General features: G+C 30.6%; 2 protein-coding genes across 2 annotated transcripts; one reads left to right on the forward strand and one right to left on the reverse strand.

The window, feature by feature from the left end:
* Positions 1 to 300: 300 nt before the first annotated feature.
* On the forward strand, positions 301 to 5,007 carry LOC114170138 (protein ROOT INITIATION DEFECTIVE 3-like). Its single transcript, XM_028055622.1, has 3 exons — positions 301 to 1,433; positions 3,772 to 3,925; positions 4,957 to 5,007. The coding sequence occupies exons 1-3, from the start codon at positions 301 to 303 to the stop codon at positions 5,005 to 5,007; spliced, it is 1,338 nt and encodes a 445-aa protein (XP_027911423.1).
* Positions 5,008 to 6,932: 1,925 nt separating this feature from the next.
* LOC114168487 (probable LRR receptor-like serine/threonine-protein kinase At1g53430) lies at positions 6,933 to 19,296 on the reverse strand. The gene is made up of 24 exons (XM_028053325.1): positions 18,831 to 19,296; positions 14,304 to 14,481; positions 13,445 to 13,516; positions 13,187 to 13,258; positions 12,915 to 12,986; positions 12,753 to 12,824; positions 12,549 to 12,620; positions 12,387 to 12,458; positions 11,967 to 12,038; positions 11,773 to 11,844; positions 11,614 to 11,685; positions 10,840 to 10,911; positions 10,653 to 10,718; positions 10,474 to 10,533; positions 10,350 to 10,394; positions 10,213 to 10,259; positions 9,443 to 9,813; positions 9,110 to 9,305; positions 8,887 to 9,024; positions 8,614 to 8,726; positions 8,276 to 8,486; positions 7,933 to 8,170; positions 7,575 to 7,725; positions 6,933 to 7,445 (listed from the first exon to the last, which is right to left on the reverse strand). The coding sequence occupies exons 1-24, from the start codon at positions 18,922 to 18,924 to the stop codon at positions 7,053 to 7,055; spliced, it is 3,021 nt and encodes a 1,006-aa protein (XP_027909126.1). The 5' UTR covers positions 18,925 to 19,296; the 3' UTR covers positions 6,933 to 7,052.
* Positions 19,297 to 21,103: the final 1,807 nt, after the last annotated feature.

Genomic DNA, 21,103 nt, shown 5'->3' on the forward strand with positions numbered 1-21,103 from the left:
GGAAAGTTACAAACATTTATCAACCTGTACAAACTTGTTAAAAAATCTATCAACTTGTACATAAAAGTTATTTATCATTTAAACAACACTGAAAACCTAAAAAACCATACAAACATATGTTTTTTTTATAGAATGATTTTTTTTTTAAATTTAGAATGACACATTGACAATAATGATATAGGTTGAACATTTTACTTTATAGACAAATATAAAAAAAAAAATTATAAAACTAAACCTCATGAAATTGTATTCACACACCTTCTTCTTTCTTCATTTTCTTCCTTAAAAAAAACAAAAAACATGTCTTCTTCTTCCTCCAATGAACTCATCCTCACTAGCTCCCCTGACGGGCCAATCATGGTCTACGAGACGGTTAGCCGCACCGCCGTGACACGGTTCTCCAGCAGCCGGTCACCGTGCCGCGGCCTTACCACGGTGGGCCGGAGATTGTTGGCAGCCTCACACGTGTCATCAGACACGGGTGCAGGCTCCATCAACATCTACAACTGGCACGGTTCTTCTGTGTTTCGTAACTTCCCCGTGCCAGAACCCATTGCCCCTCTCACTGCGACACCCGACGGAGCATTTCTCTTCGGCGGTGGAATCTCAGGCAGCGTTCTATCTATCTCAGGTTCTTCCGGTGATGTCATCAGATCAATCGTTGTTCACTCAAGTCCAGTTTCCAGTCTCCATCTGAGCGACGATGGGTCACTCCTTGTTTCAGGTAGCGAAGATGGAACAGTTGTTGTTCTCCCTAGCTTCAAGATCGTTGTTTCGGGTTCCTTTGAGGAGAATGTGGAAGACTTGATCTTGCACAAGTGGAAGGCACATTCTGATTCCGTCACTGCTTTGAAGTCCGTGACGGGTACTTTGGTTTCTTGCTCATTAGACCGAACGTGCAAGTTTTGGAATCTGGGAAACCATGGGGTCCTTATGCAGAGTGTGGCATTGCCGTGTTCCGTTTCTGGGGTTGCCCTAGATTCATCGGGGTCAACGTTTTACGCCGGTGGTGGTGATGGGTTTGTTTATAATGGGTCGGTGGAGGCTTGTGAGGTGGGAAAATGGGGGCAAAGCCAAAGTGGGTCGATTGTGTCGCTGGCTTTGGTGAACGAAGAGAGGAATGTGGTGTCTGCTGCAGAAGATGGGAGTGTGTGGATGTGGGATGTTGAGAAAGGAGAAGTTGTGATGGTTTTTGGGGATGAATTGATAACCCTTAGCGACATGATTGTGATCAAGGGAAATGGTGGAGGGTTTGGAGTTGGAAAGGGACATGGTGTCGATGGGGAGGGTAGTGGGTCCTTCACTGCTTCTGGGTTGTGTGATGAAGAGATTCTTAAGACTCTGAATCAAATGACAGCCCTTGGGGAGGTCAAGGATGTTGTGTTACAAGACAGGAAAAAGGCCATTGAAATGTTGGAATCTGTGATTGAAATGTATGAGAGACTTTTGAAGCTTATCCTTAAGGAAGCTACCAAAGCCATTGAAGAAGAAGAGAAGGATGATGATGAAGACAAAGATGATGATGAGGGTGATGATGATGATGATGAAAAAGAACACGAGAAAGATGATACGAAGGAAGAGAAGTAGTATTTTTGGTCGTGAATGTATTGAAGAAACATTAACTTTTTAAGAATCACAGAAGTAAAACTTTGGAAACATAGATGAGGTAAGTTTATGTAATATTATATAATTTTGTAGAATTATTTGGTGTTTAGGCATCACAATGAATCTTAATGTTCTTATTTTATCTGCATGAATTTTTCGAGCGAAGAAATAAATTTTAGATATTTGGAAGAGAATTTTATGACGATATATACTAATAGTTTGTGAGAAAATCATTTAATTTTATTTTCAACTACTAGTAAAATAGAGTTTTAACTTTGGTATCATTACTAGTTCCTCATTATAAGAAAGTTAATCAAAATTGAAAAACTTGAAGTTAAAAGTTAAAATTTACAAGTATTTTCCACTTTATTGAGTTAGCTATTAACTATATATATATATATATATATATATATATATATATATAAACTAAAATCTTTCTATTAAATATGTCATTTAATAATTAAAAAATATTTAATAAATTCTATTTTTTAACTTTACTATAAATACTAATTAGAATAACATAACTATTTTATCTAATAAAATTAACTCCAATAAGTAGTTTTTTAAATATTATTTAGCAAATATAATAAGAGCGATATATTAATTACTTTATGATTAATTAATTACAGAAATAATGAATAGAAAATATCAAGATTATAGTTGGCACAAGCATACCGGACTTGTGTCTCTTAATTAAATCGTTCAAAATATGATAATATCATTTTGAATATAGAATATATCATGTTGGTCGGTGTTAATTAGTCTATTCCGTAATAAATATTTCGATCAGGTTAAAAAAATTCATGAACAAAGTATTTGATATTACTTTTGTAAACATAACATAATTAATAATACAATTATATATACAGTACTAACTGAAATACTTATTAAATACTATAATTAAGTAATAAATATAATTGATATTTTCTTAATAGTAAATAAATTTATTAAATAATGTAACTTTGTTGAAAATTTTACTAATTATATTATATTTAATAGATATACTGTATTTAACTTTCATAATTTTCAAAATGAAAGAAAATGTATAAAATTTGACTTCAAATTATATATATATATATATATATATATATATATATTAATTTCTATTATCTTTATACTCTTTAGTTAATTACGTATGAAATAAATAATAAAACAAAATTAAAAAACAGAATACATTGGAAAAAATATTTTTGCTTATATAAATAAATAATTAAATAATGAATTATTAGAACAAATAAATAGTTTATGAAACATCCCTATAAATAAATTTTTTTGACACATTCTAATTAATTTATATTTACAAACTTACAAAATGATTTATCTCATATACTTAATTGTTACTTAAAATAATAGTATACTGTTAAACACTAATACTAATTAAGGGTATGTATCTATAGTTGAATATTTTCACTATATGTGATTAGTCATGTATACGTGTAATTACTTTTATTTTAAAAATGATTAGAAAATAAGTGGATGTTTTAGTAGTGTATAAAAATTTACATATAATTATTTATGTAATATTTAAATTATTGAAAATATATATAATAATTATTTGTCAGACTGAAATCATCTAATACGTATAGTTTGGTCGTGTTAAAAGAATCATAATGCTTAACGTTTTCAAGATAATATATGTAATAGATTTAAAGTACTAACGTTTATAATGAGATATTATGATCATTAAACAATTGTAAAGAGTTAAGCTGATAAAACAAAATACATAAATTATATGCAAGTGATAAAGATTAGTCTTATGAAAGAAAAGAAATTTCTCTGGGAAACATTTGATGATATTGAAGTTTGAGGAAAACTTGATAAATTGATCTCGTCGACCATATTGGTACAAGTAATAAAGATTGATCTTAATCTATGATCTTTGTGTTTCTTGATTTTTGTGAGAAAAGATGTTATTTGACATTACACAAGGGTTGATTAATCGAGTAATCGTGAGGACCATGAACAGTCAAAAGAGAAAAGAAAAGAAACCGAGTATTATATTGTGAGTATGTAAGAATTCGATTACAAAAGAGAAAACAAGATGATCAATATATACAGGCAGAGGGAACAAGAAAAACTATTCTGCAATAATTCGTTTGACTTGGTTTTGACCGTTAAGCGTAGAGCGATTGTTACCATGGAGAATTTAATTGATTATTTTGACAGCCCATTCAAGCTTGCCGTAAATGTTGAGAAGCTAAAGCTTGATCATAAGGTTGTGAAAGAGAGCAAGAGAGAGAGCTTTAGACAGAATATCTGCATGTTGGTGTTGAGTGCCGATATGGAGGAGCTTAATGATGCATTGCTTGATATTTTTTCGGTTTTTTTTTATTCGGGGTCCTTTTCCCAGCTTATTTGTAAAATTGGTAAAATTGGGTCGTTTGAATTTTTCTTAGTATAATATGATTAAGTCGTCCTAGGAGAGGACGACATTAAAGGTGAAATTGTCCTTTTCCAAACCGGTTTTATTTTTTTTTAAAGAAGTGATGTCGTTAGGTGCGATAACGGCTGAAGCCATCGTCGCTGCTACAGCAGTGAAAACACATACCACTGTCGTTCACCCCTCGCACTAACAGCTTGATTGTGAAGACGAAACCGTGCCTTGGTTGTGTACTCCATCATCTCAAACCCAGGGAAGAAGAAGCATTACCTTATGATCGGATAACCCGCAAGCACCAGAACCAAGAACAAAAAGTAGAAAGTTTGATTGCAATTATTAGGGATTTGCAATTTCAAAATTGGGGATTTATCCCAAATTAGGGTTCCTAAATTTAAAATAGAATGCACCGATTTAGAATTAAACTGTAGCACGAAAAACATACAATTGGTAAGAAAAAAAATTAAAAGTGAAACCGGCCTTTATCATGACGACTCCAATCTCAAATTTGCAGAAACTGTACTCTCACTTGACGACATTGCCTTTTTTTTTTTTTTAAATGAAACCGGTTTGGGGAGGACGACTTCACCTTTAATGTCGTCCTCCCCCATGACGACTTAACCCTGTTTCGCAAAAAAAAAATAATCAAACAACTCAATTTTACAATTAAGTGGTCAAAAGCACTCAGAAATACAAAAATCCCTATTTTGTCTTATCAAATGACAATTTATCTCTATATGATATGTCCTCTCATGAAAAACTTGATTGGAAGCAATTTGTATTGCTGACAAATTGTCGTAGTAAAGAATAGAGGTTGATCAATCTTTAAGTCTTGCATGAGGTGATTGAGCCATTGAATTTCACATGTGGTTGAAGCGATAGCGCGATACTCTGCTTCGGAAGAACTTCTAGATACAATTTGTTGCTTTTTGGATTTCTAGCAAATAAGAGAATTTCCAATGTATATTATGTAGCCAATTACTGATCTCCTCGTCGTAGGGCATCCATCCCAATCAGAGTTGTAGAAGGCTTCCAATTGAAGGTTGCTAGTGGAATCAAAGAACATCCCTTATCTTGGATGATGCTTCAAGTAACACAGAATCCTCATGGATGCTTGATGGTGTAAGGTGGTAGGAGCTACAATGAATTGACTTAAGTGATGAACAACAAATGTGATATATGATCTAGTGTGTGTGAGGTATATGAGATGTCCAAGAAACCTACGAAAAGGAGTAGGATCAGCAAGAGGTTCTCCTGTGTTTGTGATTTTATGTTTGGAAAAATTCATAGGTGTTGACATGGGAGCAGATCTAAGCATTCCAGCCTCTTTTAGATTGTCTAGGGTATATTTCCGCTGACATAAATGAATGCCCTTGTTCCTTGCAATCTCAAAACCAAGAAAACATGTTAAGTTTCCTAGAATTTTAATTCTAAAAGTGCTATTGAGCAAATCACTAACGACGTTTATCTCATCTTTATCATCTCCTGCTAAGATAACATCATCAACATAAATGAGCAAGACAGTAATGCAGGATTCATTAAATTTAAGGTATAAAGAATGATCAACAAATTGTATCCATGAGAACATAAAAATTCTGAAAGTTTAGAGTACACCTACTAACTTGTTTAAGATCATATAAAGACTTGTGAAGTTGACAAACAAGAGGTTTTCATCATGTTTATTAAAACCTGGAGACAAATACATGTAAACTTCTTCATCTAAGTCGTCGTGTAAAAAGGCATTGTAAACATTTAATTGTTTTAAGTGCCAATTAAGTATGGAAGCTAAGGAAAGAATTAACCTGATGGTTGTGATCTTGGCTACAAGTGAGCAGGAGTCATGTCAGTTTGTCAAAAATTTCTCTAAGTTTTTCTTGTCAAAATATCATTACACTTCTTTATAGGCCTAGGAGTGGAGGAAGAAAGTATGGGGTGCTGGAAAATGGAGTCTATTACATATTATTATCCAGTGAGTAATAAAATGAATTATAATTTGACAATTTTTAGAAGATAATTAATATATTTTTTGATAAAATTATGATTAGTGGGCATAAATGACCATGAATTTTATAGACTAATTAATTATTTTATAACATGTGAAATCGATGAAATCATATCCTTCATTTTGAAAAAAGTACTTAATTTGTAAAATATTTTTTTTTTCTGTTGTTTTAAGAAACTATTAATTTAACTAGAAACATTTTGCTGTTTAATATAAATATTTTTGGGTAAATAATTGGTTCAATACAAAAAGTATTAGCATATTTTGTTTTGAGTACAATAAAAGAAAAATTCTTGCTTTAGCACAAAAACTTTGATTTCCTTAACTTTGTTTAATGTTTAAATTTTATTAATGGTTAAGATAATTAAACAAGTGTTTGATCTTTAACAATTGTCACATATTTATTTGGAAAAATTATCGTTAATCTTAAAGGAATTTTTGTTTGTTGCTTTGTAGATTTAAAATATTTAGTGGTTCATTCAATACTAATTGCATACTAATATTGATGAACATGTGTGACAATTAGTAAAGGTGATACACGTATTTATTTACTTTAATATACGTTTATTATTAATCTCCAAACACAAGTCTAGTAGTTAGCAAAACAAGAGTAAAATATCGTAGTCCTCAGTCCTCTGTTTTAAAACATAAAAAAAGAAAACAAATTACTATCAAATGTTATTTATAATTAAAAAATTATAAAAAAAAAGAATTTTTTTTAATTGGTCTTCTTTATTTATATCGAGTTATTGAAAAATAAAAGTTTATTGAAACAGTTTAAAAAATTAAAAATTATAATATATAAGATATCAAAAACTAGAAGTTGAATGGAACTATTGTAAGAAAGTTAGCCCTTATATGTCTTATACTTACAGAAAATAATTATATATATATATACATATATACATATATATATATATATATATATAAATAATGGTAGAGGAAACAGATTGTACATGCTATATATATATAACTCTGTACTTTCAGTTTATATACTTCAAAAATGAACTAAAAATTAATTGCAGTAGTCCTCTATAAGCTTTTAACAAATTTTCCCATGGTGTGTTCTTAGATTAGTTTATTGCTTGAAGAATGGCCATCACTTTGAAGATATAGGGAGGAGTCAAGCCATGGTCCATCTTCTGATTTGTTTCCTTGCTTCATACTTTCTTGAGAGTATGCAGATGAAACATGAGTTTGGCTGTCTTGTGATAGCAACTCAAAAGCTTTAAATCTTAAATCTTGGTTGCTCTCACTGCGCTTGATTATAGGAGCTTGGATTGGAATTTTTCCTTCAAGCATTTTCACAACAGAAGACATGGTTGGTCTAAGAGTGGGAGAAGGATTGGTGCACAAGAGTGCCAAGCTCAGCATTCTCATGGCTTCCTCTTGAGAGTAGTTTAAACCAAGACTTGGATCCACCAATTCCAGAAGGTTTCCCTGCTCTTGGAGAACATAAGCCTATGTAGCAAATAGCATAAGGTTAATTGTAAAGGAAAAAAGGAAAAAGAACAAAGAGTAATTTATCTCAATTTAACAAATAATATTGAATCCAAATGGTCTCACATTACTTCTGGTTTTTCAACTTACCCAATCTAGAAGGTATACAAACTCTTCCTTTGGTCTGTATTTTGTGTTGCTTTTTCCACTAACAATCTCTAAAGCTACAACTCCAAAGCTATATACATCTGCTTTATCAGTTAAGTAACCCCTCATAGCATATTCTGGAGCCATGTAACCACTGTCAAGACAAGCAGTAACCAATACTCAGTAATTTCAGAAAACAATTAAATATAAGTTTGATACTAACTTCATGCAGGAGAAAAAATTGTGGACAGAAGTGCAAGCCAGTTGCTTATGTTAATAAAAGTAAGAATGAAATGCTACTAATAAAACATAATCTAATTACGTATGATCTTAATCATGAATGTGGCGCAGTACTACTAACATTGTTCCAGCTATGCGTGTACTGATATGAGTATTTTCTTCTTCATCAAGCTTAGCTAAACCAAAGTCAGAGATCTTGGCATTCAGATCCCTATCAAGTAAGACATTGGTTGCCTTAATGTCCCTGTGCACTATTTTCAACCTTGATTCCTCGTGAAGATAAGCCAATCCCCTTGCTATCCCCACACAGATCTTCATTCTTGTAGGCCAGTCTAAGTTCAGCTTCTCTTCTTCTCCACCTACCGGAAATTTGGGGGGAAGGAAAGAAGATTTTGTTCATTAATACATTAAATTCTGAAGTAGAAACGCATACAAAACTCACGGTATACGTGTAAGGAATTTACCGAAAAGTGCACGAGCAAGACTGTTGTTCTCCATGTATTCGTATATCAAAAGCAACTGGTTTCCTTCAATGCAACAGCCATACAGCTTCACCAGATTAGGATGTTGCAAAGCAGATATCATGCCAATTTCATTGACAAATTCTCTGTTACCCTGCTTTGATTTGGAGGAGAGCTGCTTAACAGCAATCACATCACCATCTGGAAGCACACCCTGTGATTCAACCATGCCATCAGTATCATTTTTCCATGTACAATAGTGTTGTGGGATAAGTCCCATCCATGCCCCCAATGTTTTGAAATCATATATACTGATTATATCAGATGATTATGATAGTTACCTTGTATACAGGCCCAAATCCTCCTTCACCTATCTTATTTGCAGGGTCAAAGTTATTAGTAGCTGCTTTAATTTGTCTTAAGCTGTAATAGCCCGTTTTCATATCTAGAAGTTCTGCAAGAAGGAATTGATAAATGAAAAGAGAAGCACAGAAAGAGAAAAATCGAATGCAACAATAATGAACCTAAATCCACATTTTCTGTACATCTTATTTTATTAACAAAAGGCAATTTACAAGAGCAGCAACTGGGAACTTATATTTTGGCAGTCATACCTTTATCCGTTGTATCTTTCCTACAAAGAAGACCCATCTTCCAAAGGACAACCAGTATCAATATGACAAGCCCACATGATGCAGCAACAATTCCAACAATGACTCCACCAGACAGCCCTTTTGAAGGATTCTCAAAGTCTACAACAAAGTACAAATGCTTACAGGACAGAACATGGCATGATACTTGAAAGAAAAATTACTAATAAGAAAAGAAAAAACTCACTTGGTATCATCTCAATAGCAGATATCAGAGGTCCATATACACCTCTATCAGGAATTGAAGTAGTTCCTTTCCCTGCCCAGTATAAGTGGATTTCCAAGGTACCATCATCAACATCAACATCATACTCCCTAGTGATGCCCTTTCCAACTCCACCAGCCTCTTCCACAATGTTAAAGTCTTTCAAATATCTAACACCCTGTGAAGATGCATCATCGAAAATGTTTACTTTCATTTCAGAACTTCTACTTTATTCAAATACCAGATAGGATATATGACAAAAGATGTAAGAAACAACCAAAACAAAGCAACTAAATATTTTGCTTCAGCACTCACTTGAACTGAAACATCAAATATGCGCCTTCCTAAACTTCTAAAAGTTTGATCATCAGTATACATTATCTCAGCAAAATGGAGCTTCACTTTATAGTTTCCGTTTGGCAAACAAAGGCCATAGTAGTTAAGCGACAGAGGAGAAAGGCGAGCGTTTTGGTAATAGTCTGGACCACTAATATTCAAAGAAAATGTATTTCGTGCTACATAATCTGCATCAACTTTTCCCATAAATACTCCTGTGCTGCTATAGGCCCATTGTCCATCATTTCTAAGATCAAAGGTTGAAATGCCATCTAGGCGGAGGTCACCTACATAGTTATTGCCTTCAAACTCCCCCTCACTTCCTCCACAGTTTATGAACAATGACTTATCTGCAAAGACACGGGGAAATCTCAGAAGTTACTCCAAACAGAAACATCAAACTGCTTTTTTCACAGAATTATGGTGGTGTTGGAAACATTTTAGCTTAATTTGCACTTTTAGCTCCCTTATTAACGTCATTTCTTGAATTTGGTCCCCATTTCAATTTGATCTTACACTATTTTAACTGTGCAATTTTGGCTCATCCAACATTTTGACATTGAAAATTAACAAAAATGTTAATGCTGCACTCTATTGTACTCTAAGTTATATTTCTATTAAATATTGGATAATAAATTAAAAGATGAATTAATATTGCAATCACACAAAAAAAAAAAAAAAATGGGACCAAATTCGAAAAATAACAGTACTAAGCCAAACATTTTTGTTTTACTCTCAGTAACACTCACACTGGGGTTCTCCTGCACAAGGAAGATTCCTCTTCAAACAAAAAGTTCTACAACATGAATACAGTTAGTTTTAACAGGTATGATAGAATGGTGATAAATCAAGTAGAAAATACAAAAAGAAAAACAAAAAAACTTACGAAGCCGTAGTTTCCGCTGAAGAAGAATGGCTTGAAGCCAAGTTCCTGTTCAGTAATAGTAAAAGGTTAGCATTGACATAGCTGAAAGAAATAATTATATATTGCTAGACAGAGAGAACCTTACACATCCACCTGCTGACAGCTAGATGCAGAAGACTTGGTAAAATTGTTGTAAGATAAATCTCTGAAAGTGGACATATGGTAATTTTTTTATCATTGTATCTCTGATATAGTATAGGGTGTAATTCAGTAAAGCTTTTACATTATGCAATTCGAGAAACCAAGATAAAGAAATATGCTAACATGTTTTCTTTGAAGCTCAATATCCAGTCCTGAATTTCTCCACTCATAGAATTATTTGTCAGAAACCTGCATTAAATCAATAAAGAAAAAGCAACCAATTTTCTAGGTATTAAAGTACTGTCTGAGTATAAGATATATAACATTTTTCTGTGTAATCTTCTGGTAAGGAAATCAAATCTTCACTTACAAGTAATCTAGGCTTTTCATATTTTGTATTGATTCTGGGACTGGACCAGTTAACATGTTGAAGCTTAGGTCCCTGCAAGAAAAATAAGATAGTCACATACATACCTGATATCAAATCCTAAGAATCGTTCCCATGTGAAAACACATACACACAGGATAACAATATTATGGATATTATGCTCCAGAAATTACTCCTACCAAAAGGATTAGTACCAATCACACCATGGTTATGCAAAAACATTGTTCCAAATCACCCGGAGGATAGACAATCATTTTTCCCTCAAAGTAATGAATTAGTTCAATAGTGTTAAAAACAAACTTGAAAAGCATTACCACAACCACCCAAAAACGGGATATAAAAATTAGTGACAAAGACAGCCGAGAGAATTAGTTCACAAAAAATAATGGGAAATCGTTTAACAATCCTTGTATGTAAGTAATACATGAACAATTTCTAATGACAGTAACCCTTTGAAACAAATTGGCACCAGAAATAAACAAGAGTTTAACAGCACAAAACGCAGTTGTCTCTTCAAAGATTTGATGTTGTGGAAATGAAACGAGGAGAAAATATAAATAGTGTTTGGATGGAGAATTTTTAGAAGGCAATTTGAAATGCACAAAAGATATGGTTTGTATAGAAAATTTTAGAAGACACCGAAATTTAGAAATTTATGAGTATTGTTATTGTTTAAAATAATATAATATCAAACACAAGTTAACTATTCAAGATGGTGCCAAAAATAAACTTGAGCTGACCATTGATGGAACTTACAAAGTAGTTAAACTTGCCATTTCACTGAAGTACTCTGGAATACGACCCGTGATTAAGCAATTTCTTAATGCCCTGAGTCACAGAAATGCACACCTTCGTTAAAAGGCCAAATGAATCTTATAGTTCTTAACATAAGTAGTTGAAAATGTTTGAACTCACAGTCGTTCCAAGTTTTTCAACTCCTCCAGATTAGGAAAATCCATAGTTGGTCCTTTCAAATCAGTTATTCTCCTGATACAGAAATGTTCATCAATGAAAAGGAAAATGATATTATGATCCAGAATCATTGCACAATAATATCCTGAGATAAAATGCCCCAATTCAGAAATATTCAGAAAGAAGCTAGTACTCACAATTCAGTCAAAAGTTTCAACTGAGATATAGTGGAAGGAATTGGGCCTTCCATATTTGTTCCCTGCAAATCCCTAACAAAAACATAAAGTTTAATTAGACGATTTTCATTACAAAAGTTACTGATTGCAAAAGTTTAACAGAGATTAAATACACGCTGGAATGAAAATTAACAAGGAACCAAAGGGTATCTATCTCATGATGCATCCATTTCTTAGTAAAGTTTACTTTTTGTTCTTTAAAACCTTTATATCAAGTTTGATGAGAATATCATGAGATTCTGACTACTTACCTTCTTTTAACTGAATTGTACTAATGGAGCACCATTTAAATCTTACGCTAAGCATGATATAGAATATCAAATTTGTCTTCCTACAACTGTACAAGAAAATAGTAACGAATTGTTCTGAATGTGTACTCACAGTCTGTCAAGTTTGGTCCAGTTCCCAATGAAACTGGGTATTGGTCCGGATAAACTGCTTCCATCTATCCTACTGCAGAAAATGCAAAGAATAATTTTAAGATTTAACAGAGATATGAAAAAAAGAAACGAAAAGGAACTACTGTATCATTTTGCCACTCACAAATCAGTCAGATTTTTAAGTTCGCTAAATGTTTCTGGTATTGTCCCTGTAAAATTATTTGAAGAAAGAAGCCTGCAGAATTTGTATAAACTAATTAAAAAACCCTTGAGCAACATAAAAACAAACAGTTGGTACACAGAAAAGTGAATGACGAAAATTGATTATATACATAAAACGAAAATGGCTCGAATGAAAGAGTCTTACAGTCTCTTCAAATTGCTCAAATTTCCAAGACTAGGAGGAAGTGGTCCTTCAAGTTGGTTACATTCTAAGACCCTATAAAAACGAATACCATTATCATCATTCAAGTATTCAACTTCCAATACCACTTTTCAATGTCAAAAATCCAAATTTTGCAGCACTTACAGTTCCTCCAGACCATCAATATCACCAATTTCTGTGGGAATTTGACCACTTAGTCGGTTTCCTAGAAGGGACCTGAGCAACATTAACAATTGGACATTGGTCATTCAGTAAGAAAACAGAGAAAATATTGAAAGCCAAATATGCAAAATTAAGTGAGCCTTAGACATCAAAAAACGTTTGAGTTAAGAAATTGTTAGATATAAACTGCTTAGACTTTTAGGAGAGAGTCATGAATAACAATTAACACAAAATCAAGGGCGTGGAAGACTAACAAATTGATCAGTGAAGAGTTGGGAGGAAAACTTTTTGGAAGCGAGCCGTTGAGATAGTTGCGGGAAAGATCACTGCACAAGGCATAGAAATTCTAACAATAATTATTGGCATTCACATAAAGAAATACAAAAATTCATCTAAAATTCATTTTCATGTTAATCAACATGTTGTACTACCAGGATATAATCAACATTGTCAGAGAGTGACAACATTCGTGACCACACAAAACATAAACAAAATAGTATTTACAAACTTACAGCACTTTCAGATGGGTGAGATTTCCAAATTCACTGGGAAAAACTCCCGATAGATTTTGACCCTTGAGAAAGCTAGCATGGCCAAACAATGGTATTAGTATCCCATAAAGAAACACACAATTAATCAAAGAAGTAGCATTCAATGAATTTATGCACATAAAACCATAAAAAATGTGCATATTAGGCAAACTTTTGCCAGAATTTGTTTGAACTTATCGTATATTTCTATAAACGCACAACTTAATTAGAATGTATAAGAAGTGAGCCTTTCTCAACCTTTATCATTCAAACATCTCTTGCATTTTATCTTTGACGTTGTCCGAATTGAATTCAATGGTTTTTCAAATAAACTGTTAATAATTAGATGAATAAATAGGCTTAATTAACAATTTAGATTTTCATTTGTTTAAATCTTTATATTTGTTTTCGATGACTCAATTGTGTTTTTATTTTTGTAAAAAATATTCAATATAGTCTTTTCGATATAATCCAGATTAAGACCGATTGGAAGTGTCATGGTGATCATCTATCTTAAAATCTCTTTGATCTTGACAAGTGACAACTTCCAAATAAAAAATTTAGATTTTGATATGTGATAGACCTAAAATTTAACTTCAGTATAAAAGACCATTAACTTTCAAAGACCATTAACTTCAGTATAAAAGAAGACTTAATATATTTTACAAAAATAAATATTCAATTGATTTTTTTTAAAATAAAGACTTATTGAGTAAAAAAAATATAAAATTCAAACTGAATTAAAAATCTAAATTTAAAAACTAAATTATTAATTAAACCTAACAAACATTAAATATTAAGTACACTATATCACTGGGGAGGTAGCTAGAAAAATACGTACATGTTATCAACATGGCAAACAGTGCTATTTTCGAAGTTGCAATTGCATGTGACATTCCTCACTATGTCATCTCCTATATTCATCTTGCCATTAAACCCTTCATTCTCTGTGCAGGAACGCTCTGTAACTGTCCAGTTCAAGTTTTCTAGTTTATCCGATATTGCTTGCAGTACTCTCACTGCGACACACACAAAGCAATGCATTAGCCACAACCATTTTTTCTAACAATTAGTTTATCTACATATTCCAAGAATTAAACCCTTCAAAACAATAACAGCAATTTTTTTCACCCTCACAAATTGCATAATCATTACACACACCAGTATCGGTTACTATGTCAAGAAGAAGATTCAATTAGTTATTTTTATGATGTCCAAGTGTTATGAGATGTGTTTGTTTAGATAGATCAATAATAGTCTAAATGTGTGTTTTAGCATCGTAAAGCCAAGAAAAACCTTCTTCATCAATTTTAATAACATAATAATTGATTACTCTTAATCTAGGCACGCTCTTAATCAAATTTAAAAGATAAATGTACTTCCTAAAACTTTTAATCGATCAAGTTACATACATAATTGATTAATTTAGTAAGTTTAAAAAAAAATGTGATTAAGACATATTAATCGATTAATATTTAATATTGATATGTTATTAATTTTTCTTTAAATCTTGCATCTTCCTCCATTTCATAACAATGATATCCTATGATCAATAGAACATGTGTGAGAGAGTTTTGAACATTTTATCTTTTCAGAAAACATTTTTATTCAAGATGATAAAAGATTGAAGGGTTTTATCTTGACTATAGGTAAAATTGTAATATTTTTACAAATCAGGTGAATTATTTCCTTGTTCTCATTGGTGATAGGATAAAGTAATGTGTGTAGCATTATTTTATTTTTTTGTAAATCTTGAAGTGTATTTCAAATTTTTGTACATCCAGAATATATGTTTTACATTGGTGAATTTTGTAATCCTCGATCTTAGAAATCTAGTGAAAATTCTAATTAGAATTACCAGAAAACCGGATGTTATAATCGAATTTACCTTATTAATTGATTAAAGCTTTTCTCTCATGTGAAAGATTTGACTACATTCATTTTAACAGTATTAAAGTACAGAATTAGAAATAGGTAGATTTATTTTGATCTCACGCATGTTGGTGATAGATTTTGTTAATTTATTTATCTACTTTTTAAAAACCGAATTTAAAAACTTTTCCAATAGTTTTTGGATGAAGAAATGCAAAAAGAGATTTTTTTTTTTACTTTAGTATCATGGAAGTATAGAAAGTAAAAGCTCACTTGGATTAATTAATAAATATATAATGGGTTTAACAGGTACTATTTTAAACCGACTGAAAATTTTTAGGCTTCATTAATCTTATTTCAAAACCAATAAGGCATTTTGTCCTGTTTAAAAAAAATAAAAGAATAAACAAATAAAAAGATTAAGAATAATATATTTTTTAAAAATTATTCATCCCAGATTAATATATAAATATGAATTTAATCAGGTCGGGCAAAAGGTAAATCGATATTTAATTTCGATTATACTTTTTTTTTGTAACTAATTTACTTGTACAATTTTTTTTAGTTGGTCCATCACTTCAAAGCCATTTTCAAAGCTATTTTCAAAGCTCAATGGTCAACTACGGAAATTGTTTACTAATTGATTCAACCATGAACAATAATATGAAGTATCTTATTCATGACAAATCCAACGTTAATCAGAACATAGTTTTTAAGGAAATCTTTAACATATTTCTAAATTCTTAGCTTGAATCTAGTCATTTTTTATAAATTCTAGATACTGAAATATTTCAACGCTCTAACGTGGAAAACTTGAACTCTTGAAGTCAAAAAGTTTCACATAACTTTTAATTTATCAAAACTTTTAAATGTTTTATAATTTTTAATAATTGCGTATGGGTTAAAAATTGGTTAGATGTCTGATTCAAATATAAATTTGGTCAAAAATATTGAGGGCTATAAATATCCATGACATTAAATGAAACACTTTAAATTCAATCAAAAAATTTAAATCACCAAATAGAGCAATTTAACAAACTTCATTTTTTTTTTATTTCTTAGATTTTGAATAAAGTCAAGTCAAATATGGTGTACAATAGAATATAAGAAAAATTCAATGTTCATTCAAAGACTATATGCATGGCTCTTTCCCATGTCAAAATCAGAATCATAACTATGCATGGTTTTGGTTTTCTTTATCATGAAATGTATGCCAAATGATGCATACAAAGCATGGAATCTATATTACCATATCCATTGTATTTCAGAAACAGCATAGTCAAAAAAGTAGTTAAGAAATAAATCAATCTTAATTCAAAAACTACTGTTACACAAGCTTACATGCAAAAATCTAAAATTCTAAAGTTAAATTATAAAATATTATTTTATATAGTTTTGACTATTTCTATCCTTGTTCATAACAATTTTTCTAAGGAAAAAAATTCCCATTTAACATCATCTTCTACTTAAATCTTGAAGAATATAGGTTTCTGGTTTTTTTATTCATACTTAATTTTTTTTATAAATAATAAATTACATTAAATAGAATTTGGATAATTTTGGTTATTTTTGAAAAAATATTTAGACCTATATATGACCAGTTATTTATCATATCTGTTTGATATGCTTTTTAAAACTCGAACTTCACTTATCAATTTATTTCAAAACTTGTTTCATATTAGAATTTTTATACTGATCAACAAGACAATGGAGTTTACTAAAGTATAAATAATAAAAATAAAAATGATTGCTTCTGAAAACATATGAAAATGTGGAAAGAGACAAACTATGTGTCAGACTTTTAAAATGTCAACTGTTAAAAATCTTATTTTTTAACTTGTAATATGACCTCCGTGATTTTTATTTTTTTTAAACACTCTTTGTAATAAGCCCTTTAATGAGTTATATAATAACAAATTTAATATAGAGAGAATATAAGTTTTGTACAGTAAGTAAAATAATTATATTCTCTTATTCAAATTATTATACATATTAAGTTTATTAACTTTTACAATACTTAAGTTTCAAGTATGATTTCTAATTATTTGTTAACATAAAAAGTTGACACTAACTCGAGACATTTACTAAACCCTTTAATATATAATAAATTATATGAGTAGAAATATATTAATTATAATTACTTGAACAAGTAATAATGTTAGATTAAAAAGAACAAAGTATTGACTTAAAATTTGTTTTTTTTTTAAAATGAACTTTTGTAAAAACTAAAATTCATTTTTTTAATGAACTACATTCCTTTTATATACAGACACTTCCTCTGTTTTAGATGTTCTTTTTTTTCTATTTAGTGTTCCTGAAGGTAAAATTTATTTCAGAAATTGTACAAAGTGTGATAAGTGTTTTAATTTTTCATAAAAATTAAAAATATGTTAAAACAATAACAATTCTTTTATTTAACCAATTTCTAATGATGTGTAAGATGAAATGCAGCAGAAACAAAAGTATCAGTACAAGAAGGTATGGGCAACAACATGCAGCATGTGAAAGCAGAGCAATTATTTTTCCTCTGTTTTCACCATTAATAATGTTGAACTATCTCCACTTCATAGTTGTTATATTCAATAAATTCTAATTAACACTTTCTACAAACAGTGTCAGAGTTTTTAAAATCACAATTTGGTACTGACCCAATGGCCAAACCCAGTTATATTTTCAAATTTATGAAAGCACAAGTCAATGCAAAATGTTGTTTTCAAAAATGTCACACTATTTGGCTAAAAACATTGTTTTCAAGCTTCCATATATATAATTAGAAAATACCTTCTGAACATAATTTATTGTGTTGAAGATTTGAGTTTATTGACTATATCATAAGCATTGGTCTTATCCAAAATATTAAAAAAAACAACAAATTCATGATCATAAACAAAAGTAGTGGTCCTCCACCCTTGTTATTTCATTTTCAAAAGGGTGTCATCTCACATGGGATGTGCCAAGCAAAGGGTGTATCACCAAAACATTCCTAAAAACGATTGAGTGATCAAGAAAAACCTAAACTTGATATGATTACATGAAAAAAAAATTGAAATAATGATCATCAAAAGTCCCAGTAAACAAAATTGAATTGAATTTGATAATATAAGATATAAAACCTCTGAGAAAAATCCATGGACAATCATCAAAAGTACCCAGATTGGAAAAACAGTGTTTTAAAAGTTCTCTAAAGAAGGAAGTTACTGAAAGAAACCGCAGCACAAACACCTTGTGTTCAATCATAAAGAAGACAATGATGCAGAAAACTCAATTCTTATCATCAGAATCCTCATTCGGAAGATGAAGTGTTTTTCATAATTTCTTTGTATTTTCATCGAATGCAAAAGTGAGAAGGGTTAGAAGGGTGGTTAATCAAAACCTTATTATGAAAGGTTTCAGAAGAGTTCTTGTAGTGGTTGAAATAACTACACTTCAAGCAACCAAAGCAACCAAACCGACCAATTAAGAAAACAAAGTTGAGAACAAAAGCGTGGAAGCGTACCTTCATCTTGTGGTATGAGTTGAGCATTGGATTCAAAAACTTGAACGCAATTCAAAGCCACAAACCCTAAGACAAGAACATGGAATAACCGCATGTTGCTGTCTGAAATCTTCAAATCTGGTTGGGTTTGAGACAGAACCGTCCAGTGTTCTAAAACACTCTGAGAAAACAACAGGAGTTATGTCTGTGGTTGATTGTGTCTGTTTGTATGTTGGTTTAAAGAGAGGCCTTGAAAACTGAGATATTTTTTTAACAAAATCACCAGATAGAACATCGAAGGAAAAGAAAAAAGAGAAAGTAACTAAAAAGGTAGAGAAGTAAGTAACATTATTGGTTTTGAATTTGGGTGAGATGACTTAATCCACAGTCAACACACGGCATTTGGTTGAGACATAAATTTTGATGCTATGGTTCCTTCATGTCGGGCAGAGAGGCGGCTACACAAATATTTTCCAATTTTTTACTTTTCACGACACTGTTCGTTGCATACTTAGATATTCTCAGGAAGCTTTTGTGCTCTACTTTGGAAAAAAGGAAATAAAGAGAAATTGGAAAAGTAGAGAAGAATATAGGTTTATTCAATGAAAAGTAAAACTAAAACACAGATAACCGATTGCAGAGAATAAAAAATAGAATGAAAAGGATATATTTATTTATTAATTTATTATTGGTAGAAATACATTTAGTATATTTACATTTTTCTTACCGGCAGACGAGTTACGCATGTGTATTTTTCTTCATAGACACCGGTATATAGATACTATATTTATTTGTTATTATCATTTGATATTATTTTTGTTACTATTCACTTTTATCTTTTTATATAAATATAAAATTTTTTGTTAAAACTATTTTATATTTATAAAAGTTTTCAAATAATCGTGATGGCAATTTTTTTTATGATCATAAAAAATAATAAAATTAAAAGTAAATATAAATAATTTTTATTTATTTCGTATATAATTTTGTTATTATAAATTTTTAATTTAGTTTTAGAAAATTATTAAATTAAAAAAAAAACACTCAAATTAGAAAAAACGATTTAAATCCAAAAAAAAACACTTAAAAAGAAATGTGTATATTATTTACTAAAATAAAAATAACAACACGAGATAAATAATTATTAAAATGTTAAAAATAAGGAGAGAATTGTATAAAATATATATTTAATTAAGTTTAAATTTAGTTTTTATTAAAAAGTTTAATTTGAGTATTCAAATTTTTTAAATTGAGTCTCTATCCGTTAATTTTTTTTATTAATGGATTGATGAGACTACCATCTTATCCTATCAATTTTATTATTATTTTTCACGCGCTAAGGTAAAATAACAAACATTTTTATTATTTTTATTGAAAATATATTAGATAACAATACTATCAATTATGATGATGACAATGATAGAATTATATATTCCTGAGAGTAGGTTAAGGTGATACCATAAAAATTATTGGAGAACACGACAACCTTGTGATTTAACACGTTTTTCGTTATCATTTGATATTAGTTAAAAAACCTACTTTGTTATCATTAAAGGTGAAGCCTAAATGAGGAGTTTTGGCTTACTTGTTAATGTTTTTTTCTCTCATTTCTATTATTTCGAATGAGATCCTCCTCTTTTAATTTTCCTTTATTCTTTCCTCCATAATAATAATAATAAAAACAAAGTAGAATTAGAGAATAAATTTGGCTGTTAATAGGTTGGAAGGCTAGACGTTTGATCTCAAATAAGAAAGAGAAGAGTATAAGGGTTGAGGTGAAAGAAACATAGCAAAGTCTTACGAACATGACTTCGGCTCATGAAAAGAGATTACTAGTAAGGAGAGCGCTAAGGTTGAGCTCTTAAAAGTTTCAACAATATGTTCTTGTCCTTCATGAGGAGGGTTTCAACCAGGTTGTCTGGCAGTATTAATATCATATGTTTTTTTCTTATTGTTTAATGTTTGTATTTTATTATTTTCTATTCAATTGTATTTTTGTGTTCTACTTTTTCTTTATTTTGTAATTTTTGGAGGTTACACTAGTTAGTATCTGTCATAGGCTTTTTTTGTAATTGGAGTCCATTGTAACTCGAATTTGTAAAAAATATCCCTCGAATTCTTTTTGCGAAACAGAGTCAAGTCGTCATGGGGACGACGACATTAAAGGTGAAGTCGTCCTCCCCTCACCCAATTTCATTTTTTTTTTGAAAAAATGATGTCATCAAGGTGGAGGCCAGTTTCTTTATATCTTAGATTGAAATCGTTAAGCTGGAGGATGGTTTAACTTTTAGTTT

The sequence above is a fragment of the Vigna unguiculata genome, chromosome 11 (genome assembly GCF_004118075.2).
Source record: "Vigna unguiculata cultivar IT97K-499-35 chromosome 11, ASM411807v1, whole genome shotgun sequence".
Classification (NCBI taxonomy): domain Eukaryota; kingdom Viridiplantae; phylum Streptophyta; class Magnoliopsida; order Fabales; family Fabaceae; genus Vigna; species Vigna unguiculata.

Coding starts and splice junctions, on each gene's coding strand:
- LOC114170138 (XM_028055622.1), top strand. CDS start 301: ATGTCTTCTTCTTCCTCCAATGAACTCATCCTCACTAGCTCCCCTGAC. Junction 1,434..3,771: donor TTGGAATCTGTGATTGAAAT/GTATGAGAGACT, acceptor TTATTTTGACAG/CCCATTCAAGCTTGCCGTAA. Junction 3,926..4,956: donor CATTGCTTGATATTTTTTCG/GTTTTTTTTTAT, acceptor TATATTATGTAG/CCAATTACTGATCTCCTCGT.
- LOC114168487 (XM_028053325.1), bottom strand. CDS start 18,924: ATGCGGTTATTCCATGTTCTTGTCTTAGGGTTTGTGGCTTTGAATTGC. Junction 10,395..10,473: donor AGCTGTCAGCAGGTGGATGT/GTAAGGTTCTCT, acceptor ATTACTGAACAG/GAACTTGGCTTCAAGCCATT. Junction 8,171..8,275: donor TCTTGCTCGTGCACTTTTCG/GTAAATTCCTTA, acceptor AATTTCCGGTAG/GTGGAGAAGAAGAGAAGCTG.